This window comes from Carex rostrata, chromosome 18 (assembly GCF_964058835.1).
Source record: "Carex rostrata chromosome 18, lpCarRost1.2, whole genome shotgun sequence".
Taxonomy (NCBI): domain Eukaryota; kingdom Viridiplantae; phylum Streptophyta; class Magnoliopsida; order Poales; family Cyperaceae; genus Carex; species Carex rostrata.
Window position 1 is genome coordinate 3,513,899 of NC_135935.1, and position 17,159 is coordinate 3,531,057.

Consider the following 17,159-nt stretch of genomic DNA (forward strand, 5'->3'; position numbering starts at 1 on the left):
CGTTTACTTAGGGTTGGTACAGTCCCAAATCAATTCTTTTCGGATCCTTCTTTATTACCAAAATCCTCTAAAACTACACAAAATCTCATCTAGGTCCTCTGGACCATACAACTCTCCATTTGGTGACCATCAATCACCGTTTCACTACTTTGGTTCTCGGTTCATTTCAATTTACCATTTGGTTAACCCTAATTTGGTCAAAACCTCAAATCAGCCGTTAAATGTTCTAGAAATTCACGATCAGGAGGCAACCCTACCGATTACAAGTCTAATTGGTCGGGTTAAGCAAATCAAATCACGATTATGCCAACTTTCAATTTTGGCACGAAACCCTAGAAATCAGATTTCATAAATCGGAAGAAATCGGGAAAAAGAATGACAAACAAACTAGTAAGAAGTGTAGAGGAACTAGTCCTCGAGCAATTCGAACACAAATCTCGGGTTTAAAACGAGAATCTGAGAAATCGAGAAAATTCGAGGTTTCGAAAGTAACAAGGAGAGAAAGAAATACCAATTAGAAGGGTTCGGAGAGATCCTCGGCTGCTTTCTCGGTTCCAGACTCGATTTCTCGCAACAATCGGGAGTCTGAACGAAACGGAAACTCACGGGATCTTTTCCTTCTCTCTTAACCGAAATTCACTTGAAAATGGGGAAAATGGTGAAGTGAGAGAGAGAGAAGGTTTAATTTGGGTTTTAGGGTTAAAATTACCCTGAATGCGGATTAGCCAATCCGCACTGCGGGTGACTTAATCCGCACTCGAGACTTAGTCGGTTGTCAGCCGAATCCAGGAAAAGTCCGAGCCTACTGCGGATGAACCTGATCCGCACTGCGGTTCACCCTCATCCGCACTCACTACTTAGCCGATTTCAGGAAAAATTCAGTGCAATACAGAAATTCATGAGTGCGGCTAAACTCATCCGCACTGCGGATCCCTCACCCGCACTCACTACTTAGTCATTTTTTTGGCAAAATTCCAGAAAAAGCCTGAGCCACTGCGGATGGCTTCCACCCGCACTGCGGTCAACCTAATCCGCACTGGGGCTATAAAATTCCGAAATCTCAAAATTTCGACGCGGTTTCAATTCACAATTAACTTACTTATTTAGGGGAACCTTAATTAAGGTTTAAACTTCCATTTTATTAACATGATTTATCGATTCTTTCTTTTAAATCATTCGAATTTAATTGTAAAAATTTCATAACGTAACACTTTTAAATCCATAAGTAGTCCAACGCATGCTTGAACAAGCACCTTGCAAAATAATCAAAATCAGACATTGACTTATATGGGGCACTGTAATTTTCTATGGTATAAAGAAAACATTAATCTAGATCCCACCAAATTTAATATCTGACTATGGTATGACGCTGACAATAATTAATGAGACTGGAGAGAAATTTCTTCTGTTGGTGTCTCTTTTTTTTCTCTTCTTGTGTTTTTTTAAATGGTATAAACAGACATGGATCTAAGACTTGGCGAAACCGTAATTTTTAAATATATCATATCTAAAAAAAATTCAAATAATTATATTTTTTGAAAAATTCGAATTTTGACACAGTCACATTCTCTAAGTGTGGCCACTTTTATGGAGGGACGCATCTCCGGAGATGCGGACAATAATTATCTCAATTCAAAGCAAAAGATAGGCGCATCTTTAATTTTTACGAGTCGCTACACAGTGATATTGGTCAACACTTGCCGCAGATGATATGGACTCTATCTGCTTCGATTATGCCCATTTGTCTGAGAATTTTTTATTCATAGTAATTATAAAAAAGAGATGTACGGAAAGAGATAGAGTACCTCGTTTTTAACTAATATAGTAAGATTATCAGCATGGATCACGATCCATATTTTATGGATCTAAGGCAATGTTCATGATCCATTTTTTTTTAAAACTTAGACTGCAGTTTTAAACCGTTTTACAAAAAAAAAAAAGATGGATCGTTGTCAATGCCCACGATCCATAAAAAGTTGAATCGTAATTCGTACTGACGATCTTACTATTATTATTGGAAAACAAGGTACTCTATCTATTTCTGTACATCTCTTTTTTATAATTACTATGAATAAAAAATTCCCCATTTGTCTACTCTAAACCATGGAAATAAATCTGCTGTGATTTCAAAGATCCGCAAGACTGCGAGTCCCTGCGATACCAAATTCCTCTCATTTTTTGAATGTATGGATCTCAAGAGCATTTATTCTTTATGTATGAATTTCAAAAAAAATGAAAAGAGAAATTTCAAATCGCAGGTCCTGAGATTTTTTGGAATCGCGCCAGTTTTATTTTCCTAAACCATACCAACCATTTGAGTTCTGAAAGTCTAACTATTTCCTGATTAGAATTTACAAAAGTAAACCCACCTCTTAGATACTCTGGAAAGTCGCTAATTTGTAATCAATTCTTTACTTAATTTGAAGAAACATGTACAATTACATTGCACTTCGCCTTTATTATTTATGGATAAAAAAAAGTCTTAGCTTCGCAATATCTTTGAAAATAAATAAAAGAAATGATTCGTTGTAGTGATCTAACTAGACCGATAAATAGAGAAAGCTTGCAAGAAAAGGCAACAATTGATGGAATAAATTATAGCAATATCTGTATCTCCGTACTCGTCAATCTTTATCAATATTTATATCTAGTCGATGACTTTAATTATCAGCTTGTGATTTTTTCCCAGCACAAGTCCGTTTCTTTTCCCAAATTTGAAATGTTCTTCCAAACTCATGCCCCGCATGGGTCTCTTTCGGGAGATGATATTCACACTACTGAATTTGTAATTAACACAACAGAACTTAAAATTTAATATTGATTGACAAGTATGCCCTTATTAGTCCAGCAGTTATGACGTTTGTCATACTAAATTAGTACATCTTTAGTTTTCTTTTTATTTATTTTTTCTTTTGCTTATGTTTCCTTTTATTTCAATCGAATAAAATAAAGAGAACTTTATACTGTTTCATAGTAATTAGATCCTTTTGATTTTTTTTATTAAATATTTTAATTTTCCTAGTTAATATGCACAGAACAAAATAACTATTAAAGTGAGAAAACAAAAATTGCATGGTAGTGAAATATCAAATTAAAAAAAAAAAGAACTAACTGATGCACAATATAATAGTTATCTAACAATGATATCAGTTGGACAAAAATCAAGTTAACTACACAATTATAATAATAAGAAAAGAGAAATATTTTTTGCAACAATTATAGTTATTTTTTCTTTAATCAATAAAATTTCCAAGCGATTCTTTTTTAAGTCGAGTAATTAATTTAATTATGTTTTGTTCTCATTTCCACAAAAAAAAAATTCAAACCTCAAATGTTAGATGGAATAGGAAAAAGGAACTTCTACAAAATATACTGATTAATTCTTTGCACAAAACATAAATTTTAATTCATTTTATATTATTTTCATTGATTATATTCAAATTCAATTCATGAATTGAACTTGATTTTGGTCCAGTTGATTTTATTATTCCATAACCATTATACTTTTCATTAACTAGTTCTTTTATTTAATTTTATATTCCACTGCGATGCAACTTTTTATTTCTCGTGTGAGTCGCGTTATTCTTTTGTTTGGTGCATATTAACTTGGAGAATTAAATGTTTAATAAAAAATAATCAAAATGAAAATAGTATCAAGAGTTCTATTTATTTTGTTAGATTGAATAAAAGGAAACTACAGCTGTGCTAATTTGGTATGAGATGGCAATAATTGCTAGATTAAGTTTTTAAGTAGGGGCATATTTGTCAATTAATTTTAAATTTTATGATGTGTTGTGTTAATAACAAATTTAGTAGTGTGAATATGAGCTCCCGTCTCTTTCATACCCCAACTATTGACCTTCTCTTCACAAGTTTTGAAATTCAAAATACAAAAATCAAACTACTGCTATTTATAAATAGTAATTTTAATGTACATTTAAATTTATGATGTATATTATATTTTAATATAAGAGGGTTCAAATGCCTTCATTTTTTGTCTCTATTATGTCTTTATTTTTAGAACGACAATTATTTAAAAGTTAGAACTTAAATGTCAAAATAAAACTATTTGATATGATCTATATTATTTTGTCTATGCACATGCGGGTTTTAGATCTAATAGACGTAACGAAATAAATCTGATAGACGTGTTTTAGATCACTTTTTTCTACACACATAAAAATTACGGTCTTTCAATCTTGTTTTAATTAAACCAATAAATTTTAAAAATAAAATATATATTAAATAAAAGAAAATAACATATAGAAATTGTCCACCGAAATTTTTATAAATATTAAAAAAAATACAAAACTTAAATAATTGAGTTTGAAATAATTCTTCAGAAAAAAGCCTGGATTCGGAGAATTATTCTTCAGGTCAGACAGATTTGGAATTATTTCGATTTTGAGTGCAAAATGTTAAATTTGTTATTTTTTTAAGAGTAAAGATGTTGTCCCCCTTGAATCTGTCCCCTATCTGTCCCCCTAACAACTTTCCTTTTTTGTTCCCTTACGTGGTCAAAACCCACCCTCTTCAATCTTCAATCTTCTCACGTGGCGAGGAGAGCGTGGTGCACCGTCGAGATCCGGCAAGGAGAGCGTGGTGCACCGTCGAGATCTGACAAGGAGAGCATGGTGCACCGTCAAGATTCGGCGGAGAGAGCGTGGTGCACCATTGGAGGGGGTCCATGCTAGCCCAGCGAAGGTTGTCATAATGCAACATATGAATACTTCATTAGTTAGATATGAATACTTCAGTTGTTAGATATGCGTACTTCATGTTACATATGAATACTTCTTGGAAGAGGTGGGATGAGAGAGATGAATCTGACTTTGAATTTTGAATTGTATAAATTATTTTGAACATGTATGAATACTTCGTAATCGTCAGTATGAATACTTCTTGGAAGAGGTGGGGTGAGAGATGAATCTGACTTTGAATTGTATAAATTATTTCAAACATGTATGAATACTTCATAATCGTCAGTATGAATACTTCATTTGTTTAGATATGAATACTTCTATATTTAGATATGAATAATATATAGTTTCGCTGTAGTGGTCCCCAATCTTGGCAAATGTCGCTTTCAGACGATTGCGGTCCCCAATCCAGGCTGTCACAAGACGTCAGCGGTCCCCCTGGTTGTTACTGGTCCCCTCCAGCTTGTGTTTACATATGACAAATGGTTCTGATAATAAGTATGAATACTATAAATTCGTAGGTATGAATACTATACGTTTTGACTATTAATAAGATAGCATTAATCTTGCTCTTTGGTGGTAGTTAGCACGTTTTAACTATTTTTTTTGTCTTTTAGTGCGGAGGACAGATAGGGGACTGTTAGTCGATCCCTTTTTTTAATATTAAGGAATTGTCCATATAAGTTAATATCTATAAATTCGTGATGCTAACAAGAGAAAATCATAATGCTGTAATTTCTTACGTATATACAAAATGCCAATAATCATATCCAACGATTTTATACTAACCTTTAGGAATTGACAGGCTTTTTTTTTTTTTTTTTCCTCTGTTGGAGCACGGTTTTCTGCTGAAATCGACGTTGTCACTGGTCTCTACTCTTCTCTCCTATCTTGGTACGAATATGTTAATGCACTGAATTAGCTGAGTCCAAAAATATTAAATGGCTGAGTGAATATGAAGGTTAATATAATTTGTTCTCCAAGCATATTATAATATGGTGATCAGTGATCATGTTGATTGTTTGGACTTTGAAAACGGAGATAAGAATGTGAGGCATGATTGGGGCACAAAAACAAGAGGGCATTTTAACCCTATTCATCTTTACGTTGCTTTGTTTCATATGAATTTTTTTGTTTTTTTTTAATTGCATGTGCACCTTCATCTGAATTATGACTTCAGAATTTGCACTTGGATCTCCTTAAAAGTATTTCCTTCTTATCTTCAATATAGTAGTGCCCATTTTCGTGAGGTTTTACTTACAGGTACTAGACTTTGGCTGGTTCCTTTTCTTTTTTTATGTTTATAGGAGAAGATGCCAGACCAGTCAGCGAAGCGATTTTCCATGATAATAAATTTAATCAAATCCCTAGATAGTTCAGTACAGGGACTACAAGATAATTCCCCCGTGCGGAAGAGGCATCCCCGCTCTGTATTAAAAAAAGTTTCCACTCTACTGGAAAAGGCGCCGTGGCAATTCATACCTGATATCGTGTCCATTGTACCAAAGCTGGTTGACCCAGCTGATCATACTACTGCTGCATCTTTGATACTTAGCCAGGTGGCCCATAAATTGGATTTGGAGCAAGTCATGAAAGAATTGCTGCAGGTGGCCCATAAAGTGGAGGATGATAATGTGAGGCTCGAGGAGGAGAAGAAAGCTGAAGTTGCCAGGTTTGAGCAGGAGAAGGAGCTCTTGAAGAAGAGGGCTGCTGATTCTGAGGCAGCCTGCAACCTCTTAAAGGTACTCTTTCCTCTCTCTAAATGTATATATAGACACACACACACACACACAAATTTGGTGCCTGGTTGTGCTAGTATCGTTCAGTGTATTTCAACACTTAAAATAATTTTTGTTTCCAGAATATAAGCCTCTATTCTTCTCTATTTTAGTCTTGACCCTCTCTAAATTTTTTTTTTCAAGGAGGAGAAGAAAGCTGAAGCTGCCAGGTTTGAGCAGGAGAAGGAGCTCTTGAAGAAGAGGGCTGCTGATTCTGAGGCAGCCTGCAACCTCTTAAAGGTACTCTTTCCTCTCTCTAAATGTATATATAGACACACACACACACACACACAAATTTGGTGCCTGGTTGTGCTAGTATCGTTCAGTGTATTTCAACACTTAAAATAATTTTTGTTTCCAGAATATAAGCCTCTATTCTTCTCTATTTTAGTCTTAACCCTCTCTAAATTTTTTTTTCAAGGAGGAGAAGAAAGCTGAAGCTGCCAGGTTTGAGCAGGAGGAGGAGCTCTTGAAGAAGAGGGCTGCTGATTCTGAGGCAGCCTGCAACCTCTTAAAGGTACTCTTTCCTCTCTCTAAATGTATATATAGACACACACACACACAAATTTGGTGCCTGGTTGTACTAGTATGAGTTCAGTGTATTTCAACACTTGACATAATTTTTTTTTCCAGAATATAAGCCTCTATTCTTCTCTATTTTAGTCTTAACCCTCTCTATTCTACTCTACACTAGAATAAGAATCTCTATTCCAGATCTACATCCTTATTATTACCCTTAATTCTCTCAAAATCTGAAAAATATTACCCTATTCTTCTATTCTTACAGATCTATTCTCTTTATTCCCTGTTGTCTCATCTCTATTCGACAGATATCAGTTAATGCAGAGTCTTGTTGCTATTATGAGTCTTGTTTTACCAGTTGTTAGTCTGCTAGGAACAGTTATGGTTTTGTTCGTATTGGACAAATTTTTTTAGTTATTTCACTATGATGTGCCAGTCTACATGATGTTGCCACCTATAGTTAAAATGACAATACTGTTAGTACTGGTTAATGAACCAACTTGGGTCTTGTAGCTCATTACTTGTAAACAAAGATAATAATTAGTTGATACTATTTTTATTTCCTAGGTTATTCTTTTATATGAAAATTTATTTTTCTTTTTCCTTTTTTCTCTGTCTGACTTGAAGGAGGAGAAGGACCAATTTGCCATTCAACAAGAGAACTTATTAAAAGAGATACACATGAAGGAGATCAAGCTTGATTTGCTAAAAACAAAGAATAATATGCTAAAAAAACCGAAGGAATGGTCTCTTTTAGATTTCCAGGCAAGTATATATTAGATTAAATATAGACTTTTGATCCTTGACGACATTTTTATGACTTTTAAGGGTCAATAAGATGGAACAGAGAAAAATAGAATTTGATCGCATGAGGGTTAATCGCAACATAAATGAAATCTTATGGGTCAAAATTGCTGTTGGCTGCAAAGTAAAGGCATTGAGGTCGGATTTGAAAATAATGGTAAAGTTGCAGGATTGAGGCCTAAATGAAGCAAAAGATATATGGGTAAACCATTTGGGTTCAATTGCAGAGTTTGGAGTTGATTCAAGGCATAACTGTACTGGATTGCATAATGTACTGTTTTTTAAGCTTCATCAGACTCTTATCTAAAACTGTGGGAATGGGTCTCAACAGAATGACGTGCTAGATAGAGTGGAAGAAAGTGACTTAGATAGAATGGATAAAATCGAGGCTACACAGGACAATGTGGTGGAGCTTCAGGAGAATATTATTCACAAAAAAGAGGCAGAGAAGAGTGAGTTACAAGAGCAGGTCACTCGGTCTGAGACCTATATCAACGACCTTAAGGGCAAGCTCAAAGTCTCGCAAGTAAGACTGCTTTTTTTATTTTTTGTTTAATAGGGACATGGTTGAATGAAGCACTGTGAATTTGATGTATTAAAATGAGGACACGATTTATAGAGTGAGTCTATGGTACTATGCATATCACGGGTTGTTATCGTGCTACGGGTCTATATTTGAGTTTTCAAATCCTAACGGTCGATTCGAACCATTCATCTTGTTCTCCATATTAATATGTGTTTGGAGACCAAATTTAAAATTTTTTGAAATTTTTTTACTATTTTTTTAGATATTTAGAAAATCACTTGATCTGAAAATTCTGGACCATCCAAAAACAGTGATTTTCAATAAATCTAAAAAAATAGTAAAAAAATTTTAAAAAATGTAAAATTTGGTCTCCAAACACATATTAATATGGAGAACAAGATGAACGGTTCGGATCGACCGTTAGGATTTGAAAACTCGAATATAGAGCCGTAGTACGGTGCCAAATCGTAATATGCATAGTACCATAGACTCACTCTGATTTATATGTAACTTTTCTCTTTTCTTGGATTGCACAAAATCGCAAGGAAGTTTTAAATTTCCTGTCCTGCTAAACAAAACCAAAATGTGAATTATCTGGGAGTAGAAACTAGGAATGTTTATGATTTTCTGTTCTGTTTTTTTCCTATCTCCCTTGCAATTACTTTGAATATTACCAAACTACCCTCTTTTTGCTCCCTAGGCAGAGAGGAAAGAGTGCTAAGTTCCACACTGTTAAAGAATACCCATAACAGTATCTAATAGCTATAGTCTGATAATATAGAAGAGTTGGTGAAACTTCAGCTACTATATGACAGTTTATTGAAATAATTTGTATGCCACAGGAAAAGGTTCATCTTCAGGGGTTATTAATTCCACAATAAACAATATTTTTGTCATGTCCACGATAAACTTTGTTTGTCTCTGCAACTTATGTATATTCACTCTGTACTTCTCGCAAACTCGAAATTTGATGGTGTTAAGAGCAATATGGTGTTATTTTCCAAAACTTAACTATTTTCATCATTTTTGTTTGACAGCAATTAGCTCAAACACTGATGAAGTCACTGCATGATGATGAGATGGAGAACCATGATCCTTTAGAAAATATGGGCCTTGAAAAGCTAAACTCAAAAGAGCTTAAAACTATGTCAAAGATACATGAGTCAGGGCTCTGTCAAATCAAGGCAATTCAACAGAAAAGAGGAGAATTATAGTCAATTTCAGTAAATGATATTTTATAACTTTTTCTTAAGCAGTACTGGCACAACACATAGCTGTATCCGTTCTAATTGCATTGACTGCTTTTTAATCTCTATTTTAGTGAATAGAAAATTAATTGGAGGATAGTTAGTCGATCCCTAATTTCAATGCATTAATCTTTAATTCATTTTTGACAGTTTGAATTTATACTAAATTAATTTTTTAATTTTGTATGTGAACAATTTACTAATAAAATATATCAGTTTCAATAATTTGAATTTGTAATTTAAAGTCAATCTAATATATTTTAAAATTAAACTTATCAAATAACTTGGTAAGCTTAAGAACAACTTTAACTCTACTATGTAATATAAGAAGAGGACTTGTTTTGAAAAATATAAAGAGGGCTCAAATGCCTTATAGTATCCGTAGTACTAACACAAGTTCTATTTTACTATTAAAACTGTTCTATTGTAAGCAATTGTGGATTTTTTTGCTCCTGTTATATTTTCATTTAGAATTAATTTTGCCCTTTATTAAAGAGTTGAAATGTCGCTATTTTTAACTCTGTTAGTAAAAATTTTAAAACTTAAAATTTAGAATTTAATGTTAAAATAAAACCATATGATTTATATTTTTTTTTTTATGTTTACATATATAAAAGATTCTGACATTTCAGTTTTGATTCAATTGTTACCAACTGCTTGCTAAAGTCGATTAATATGGATATTTTTAATCTTTGATTTTTTAATTTATTTTTTCATATAAAAATAAAATCAAAATTTGATAATTTATATATGCATGTCATGAAAACAATACATACCACATCTCACAAACTTATTTTATGATAAAATAAATTTAATTTTTTTATTATTGGAAACTTAAATTACAGTCTGGGCCAAATTTTTAATTACAGTCTGGACCAGACTAGAACTAAACTCGGTCCGTACCGGCTTGACCTAATCTAATCTAGCTGCTGATATATGGTGTGTTGCTTGTCTACGGGCCTTTGAAATTCAATAAAAATAAAAATAATATAGGGTGGCCTGCGTAAAAACGTGACCACATTGCAAATGAAACAAAAGAAATGAATGTGATATTTGCAAACGACGACTTCAATTCTTTCCAAATATCCTTTTCGGATCAAGTGACCGCTTTGTTAAATCTGATGCTGTTACGATGTCACACACACACTGACAGACTGTCACAACATTAGTACATACATACTAATGTTGGCTCAATAGGCTGTTACGATGTCACAAATACACTGGCACAAAATACATACTAATGTTGGCTCAATAGGAAAATAACATGAATTCAAATAAACCGAGTAAATAGATATCAAGAAATTGTAGACCGAATGCTCCTAAATCTCCTTAATCTTAAAAGAAAATCAATCTTTCTTTTCTTTATTTAATTTACATTTATTGTTTAAAACTCATCTCTTCCGGATATTAAACCTAAACTTAGAAATTTTAGAACAAACTCCCCCAATTTTGCTTTATTCTACTTTACTTTCCTTATTTATCTGAAATTATTTAGTAGTATATAATGACTAGGAAAACAGATAGTGGTTGAGATAGAACTAAAATAAGATGTCATTAAATCTAATTAAGGTTCTAAATAACTAGCTATAGCTACGCAATAGCTGCTTGCTGCTTTATAGTTTTTTCAGACCTCAAAAGCTATAATGCTGGAGGCCCCTGCCAAGAGGAGAAATGCTCGACAACATTAGTTTGCATAATTACCATTTTATTTGAACTAAGTTGTACTCATTTTGTAACAGGTGCATCGACTCAATAAACTCGTAGGATTTAGGGATTTCTAAGTTTAGGAATGTATCTTATTTAGATATTTTTATTGTATTCTAAGAATTTATGTTGACATCTTTATTGTATTTTTAGGAATGTATCTTATTTAGACATTTTTATTGTATTCTAATATTTTTATATGAAAAATTCTTTTAAGTCATGATATATAAGAATGTAAATTTTTTTTGTAAAACTGGGTCCAGAGCAATGTGAAATATGTGTTTTTGTACAGGGGAATTTGCTAGTAAATGGCAGCAACATTTTTCTGCACAGCTGAATTTTAAAGATTAATTCCCGCTAATTGGCTACACCAAATTTTGTGTTCTTTATATGAAAAATTTCCTTAAGTCATGATATATATGCATGTAAAACTCGGTCCAGAGCTATGTGAAATATGTGTTTTTGTACAGGAGAATCTGCTGGTAAATGACAACAATATTTTTCTGCACAGCTGAACTTTAAAGATTAATTCCTGTCAATTGGCAATACCAAATTTTGTGTTCTTTATATAAAAAAATTCCTTAAGTCATGATATATATGCATGTAAAACAGTTTTGTAAAACTCGGTCTAGAGCTATGTGAAATATATGTTTTTGTACAGGGGAATCTGCTGGTAAATGGCAGCAATATTTTTTTGCACAGCTGAACTTTAAAGATTAATTCCCGCTAATTGGCTACACCAAATTTTGTGTTCTTTATATAAAAATTTTCCTTAAGTCATGATCTATATGCATGTAAAACAGTTTTGTAAAACTCGGTCCAGAGTTATGTGAAATATGTATTTTTATACAAGGTATGTGTTAGAGTTCTTATTCATTGTAGTTTAGCAATATTGAATGTTGGACAAATATATACATGAATTTCAAATATGATTCAAATAAGCATAATTTAAACATCACATTTAGCCATGCTACAAAAATCCAAAAACGCAATAATTTAAAGGATAATTAAAGTTAGTCCAATTAAAGTTACAATAGTCCACTTAACATTATAGATAGCATACATATAATAATGGATCCAATCTAATTACTCTTCAGATACATCTGCAAAAAAAAAAAAAAAAAAGGTATCATGCATTAATCAATAAATAATGGATCCAATTAAAAAATTAAAAGGTATCATGCTTAACAGAGGCACTTACTCAGTAGAAACTTATTAACGCCTTCATCAGCGCGCATGCGGTGGTCCAAGGGCGTCAGTCTCGGGAGTAAACGGCTGAGTAGGATTCCTTCTACGAGGTCCAAGAGGCGGACCTAAAGTGGATGGAGCATAATCTGCTGTAAGATTTTCCAGATCTGCAGAGGATGGTCCCATCATACTAAAGCCTCCCGTTAGTTCATCGATCATGAACTGAGATATAGATCCATGCTCTGTGCCACTAATGAAGTTCTCCCACGTCTGAGGAGGCTCTGGAGTTGCAAGGCGACGATAATGCTGATCAGGTAATCATCATCCAAATTGACCATGTCCAAGTCCATAGGGATCCCATCACTATCGAGTATGCCTCAGAAGATGTGGATCTGATCAATATCCTCCATAATGTCACGAGCATTCTCGAGCATCATCTTGCCATATGCCACTTGTCTCGGGGTTTTCACCATGTCTATTGCCTGCATAGTGAATTGTATCTCTCGAGAAATCTGCATAACACATTTCGAACTGTGACATATTGTACATTAATATTGAAAAATCTAGTTTAATTGAAAATAAATAAATAATGTACGAACCACACGAGAATACCTATGACCATGAGGAACGTATGCCAGTGTAGCAACATCTCTTGTCCACGGGGGAGCCTGACGTCGTAGAGCTTGTGGATTGTTATCTGATAGATACACTGATCTCATACCACGCGCATTGAACCAATGCATGTACATATGATGCCTCGACATGTCATATGGTCTCCGCTCTCCAATTAATACTGCAGGCTTCTCGATAAACTCACTAAGAGTAATCGCCCAACAACTATCCCTTGTTGAATTGCCATCGTGATACCACATCTTTCGTAAATAACTGATCTCATCCCATGGTAGAGGAGGAGAAGGCGGGACCTCTTGGTACTTACTAAACTGGTGCATGACCCTATCCGCATGCTGAAACTCCACCATCCAAAAATGGATCACGTAACCGCAGTTCATCCAATACCTTTTTGGTCGTCGGACATGTCGAGGTAACTGATCATAATAATCAACATATGGTAGCCAGTTAACTGTCTCAACAGCTAGTCTATCGAAACTATCTCTATACGTGGCGGTACCACCTGTCAAAAAAATATAAATATAAATCTTAAAAAATAATTATAAATTTTATCGAAGCTATCTTGAATAATAATTGTAAATCTTTTTACCTAAGTGAGGGTTTTCTGGCCACAAATGGAAAGTGGTCCACTTCACACCGAAAGCATTCCTCGTATCCTCATCGGCACCACCGAAGGGAGGTGGCTCTGATCAGGGTATAGGCCAACCAACAGTCAATCGACTCTATGACCAAATTTGTAACAACAACATCGGACCCGCTATCGTGTCTGCCCCCGCGTGGCAAGCACGTAACAACTCTCGATAGAGATGTGCAAGTATAGCACCTCCCTAATTGTATTCTCGTGGAGTTTCTAGATCATTGATAAATTGCAAGTACATCGTAGGGACTCCAACCGCACTTGAATCTGGAAACATAATCGACCCGCACTTACATTATACTACATGAACACTTAATTACACAAATTTACACTACATATATACCAAAATTATACTAAATTAACATCAAATAAACTCTAAATTAACACTACATTACCACTAAATTACTAAATATACTCCAAATCAACACTAAATTACACCAAATATTAATTTAACACTACATTTCACAAAAACAATCTAAATATACTAAACAAACTAAATTAAATTAGTTATTCATTTTTATTTGGCTAAAATAAAAAATTATACAAAGAGATATTTACCTTATCAAAATCGTAGATCTGAGGAGTTCCTAATTCTCTTAGATGATCCAGAAATTTTGAAATAATTGGATGGAGAAATGATTGAATATATTGAGAGGATAAAAGAAAAAGAAAAAAAAATAAGGGTTCGCTTTTTGATGGAAGAAAAAAAACAATGGAGGAAAGGAAGAGACAGAGATAGAACTTGACGGGATGAAATTTTGAAACCCAGTCTACACCGGTCCTAGGGACCGGTGGAGGTGTAGAACGGATCTTCTGTGGCGAGAGAATGGCGTGGTGAAAAACAGGCTCCACCGGTCCCTATGACTGGTGTAGAATGGGTTTTTTTTGCTCCACCAATCCCTAGGATCGGTGGAGGCTAGTTTTTGAATATCCAACCAAATAAGGCTTGTTCTGTTGAATTAATTTTGAGTAATTCTATTTTTTTTTTTTAAATCGCCCATTTATCTATTCTAATTTCTAAACCATGGAAATAAATCTGCTGTGATTTCAAAGATTCACAAGACTGCGAGTCCCTGTGATACTAAATTTCTCCCTTCATTTTTTGAAATGTTCCGATCTCAAGAGCATTTATTATTTTTGTATGAATTTCGAAACAAATGAAAAGAGAAGTTTGAAATCACAGGTCCTGAGATTTTTGGAATCGTACCAGATTTATTTTCCTAAACCATACCAACCATTTGAGTTTTGGAAGTCTAACTATTTCCTGATTATAATTTACTAAAGAAAACCCCTAAATCCACCTCTTAGACACGCTGGAAAGTAGCTAATTTGTAATCAATTCTTTACTTAATTTAAAGAAGCAAGTACAATTACATTGCACTTCACCTTTATTATTTATGGATAAAAAAAAGTCTTAGCTTCGCAATATATACTGAAAATAAATAAAAGAAATTATTTGTTTTAGCGATCTAACTAGACCGATAAATAGAGAAAGCTTGCAAGAAAAGGCAACAATTGATGGAATAAATTGTAGCAATATCTGTATCTCCGTACTCGTCAATCTTTATCAATATTTATATCTAGTCGATGACTTTAATTATCAGCTTGTGATTTTTTCCCAGCACAAGTCCGTTTCTTTTCCCAAATTTGAAATGTTCTTCCAAACTCATGACCCGCATGGGTCTCTTTCATACCCCAACTATTGACCTTCTCTTCACAAGTTTTGAAATTCAAAATACAAAAATCAAACTACTGCTATTTATAAATAGTAATTTTAATGTACATTTAAATTTATGATGTATATTATATTTTAATATAAGAGGGTTCAAATGCCTTCATTTTTTTGTCTCTATTATGTCTTTATTTTTAGAACGACAATTATTTAAAATTTAGAACTTAAATGTCAAAATAAAACCATTTGATATGATCTATATTATTTTGTCTATGCACATACAAAAGATCAAGATGTTTCAATTTTTTTTTAATTAGTATCAAGAACTTGCAAAAATATATCGATGTGGATAAATTCTAGACATTGAATTTTGAACTTATTGATTCATATAAAACCAATATTGAAAAGTGATATTTTTTTTATGTGCATGTAGAGAAAATAATATAGATCATATCTAACAGTTTTATTTTGACATATTAATCTTAGAATTTTTATTATTAGAAAATTAAGAAATGAAGACATTTGATCCCTCCTCTTTTAATACTCAAGTCTAATAATCATTTTTAATATTTTTTATAAACTCACCTTCTAAACATTTTTATGAGCCTTTCACACACTTTAAAATGCAAACTTGTCTATTGTGTTGATATCAAAATTCTAAATAAAGATTATTGCATCATCGCTGAGGTTTAAAAAACGTTATAGTGCTATAGCGTCGAAAACGACTGATAGCGCTATAGCTTTTAAGGTCCAAAAACAATATAGCGCCTCACACATATCTATTTAAGTTAAGAATAATTATTGATAATTGTTAATAGTTGTCTTGGTTTTTCAGACTCCTTTTTTTCCGAACCTTTTAATACACACTTGGTTAATAGACGTACACTTGCTTATTATTATTATTCTTCTTTTTTGGATGTTGTTTAAGTTGGAGATTGTTTACAGGTGAGAAATTAGGAGCTACATAAAATATTTATTTACTATATATATCCTGTGACTAAAATTTAAATTTGAAAATCGCAGTTATTTTCTTTTTCAATTCCATCTTTTTCTATTTACTTTCAAATAAAAAAAAATAGTTTGTATATAATGTATAGCCATCGAGATTCTGAAATTTTAATACATTTTATCTTATATATATAAAAGTACTCAATTTGATTATTTTTCTGCCCTTTCAAAAATAATTGTTATTATTGTAAATGCAAGCTAAAATATGATTTACATAAAAAATTGAATGTATTTATCTTGCTCATTACAATATTTCTCTTGTAATACTAGCATTTGAGAAAGCTCCACTAAGTAATTGAAGGGAGGTTTTAATTTTATACAAAAGACTAATTTTAATATGTAATCAACTAATTTAAATTATTTATATCCGTGTGACCAAGCAAAAATCAGTTGCACAGATGGAAGAAATATATTTGTTAGGCTACAAAATCTTTCCATGAAGTGACGCAATTATAGTAAACCGGGGCCAAATGGTAGTATCGTGTCAAGTTGACCTTAATAATAAAATTATACAACGATATCTTTAATAATTGTATAATTAATTAATCTTTAGTATTAATGTTGTTGAATGAGCTATCGAATGAGTAAAAAAAGGCAAACAACATATTTTTCTTCTTTTTTTGGTGTGTCAAGAAAGTCTATGTATAGTATTTTGGGGAATTTTTTTTAAAAACCATAAATAAAAAAATAATATTTTATTAATCTAACTTGATTGCTTTGGTTTTTACAAAAATCATAAGAAC

The 17,159-nt window shown here is 32.8% G+C and overlaps 1 protein-coding gene and 1 long non-coding RNA gene across 2 annotated transcripts; one reads left to right on the plus strand and one right to left on the minus strand.

The window, feature by feature from the left end:
* Positions 1-5,825: 5,825 nt before the first annotated feature.
* Positions 5,826-7,980, plus strand: LOC144569194 (uncharacterized). Its single transcript, XM_078319417.1, has 4 exons — positions 5,826-6,442; positions 6,623-6,718; positions 6,900-6,995; positions 7,628-7,980. The coding sequence occupies exons 1-4, from the start codon at positions 6,014-6,016 to the stop codon at positions 7,778-7,780; spliced, it is 774 nt and encodes a 257-aa protein (XP_078175543.1). The 5' UTR covers positions 5,826-6,013; the 3' UTR covers positions 7,781-7,980.
* Positions 7,981-12,492: 4,512 nt separating this feature from the next.
* LOC144569481 (uncharacterized) lies at positions 12,493-14,017 on the minus strand. Its single transcript, XR_013516067.1, has 3 exons — positions 13,689-14,017; positions 13,069-13,601; positions 12,493-12,981 (listed from the first exon to the last, which is right to left on the minus strand). It is a non-coding gene; the product is annotated as an uncharacterized LOC144569481 (long non-coding RNA).
* Positions 14,018-17,159: the final 3,142 nt, after the last annotated feature.

What these genes read in the sequence shown, in the direction of transcription:
- LOC144569194 (XM_078319417.1), top strand. Translation starts at nt 6,014, where the DNA reads ATGCCAGACCAGTCAGCGAAGCGATTTTCCATGATAATAAATTTAATC. An exon ending in CAGCCTGCAACCTCTTAAAG is followed by an intron (nt 6,719 to 6,899) that starts GTACTCTTTCCT and finishes TTTTTTTTCAAG; the next exon opens with GAGGAGAAGAAAGCTGAAGC. An exon ending in CAGCCTGCAACCTCTTAAAG is followed by an intron (nt 6,996 to 7,627) that starts GTACTCTTTCCT and finishes TCTGACTTGAAG; the next exon opens with GAGGAGAAGGACCAATTTGC.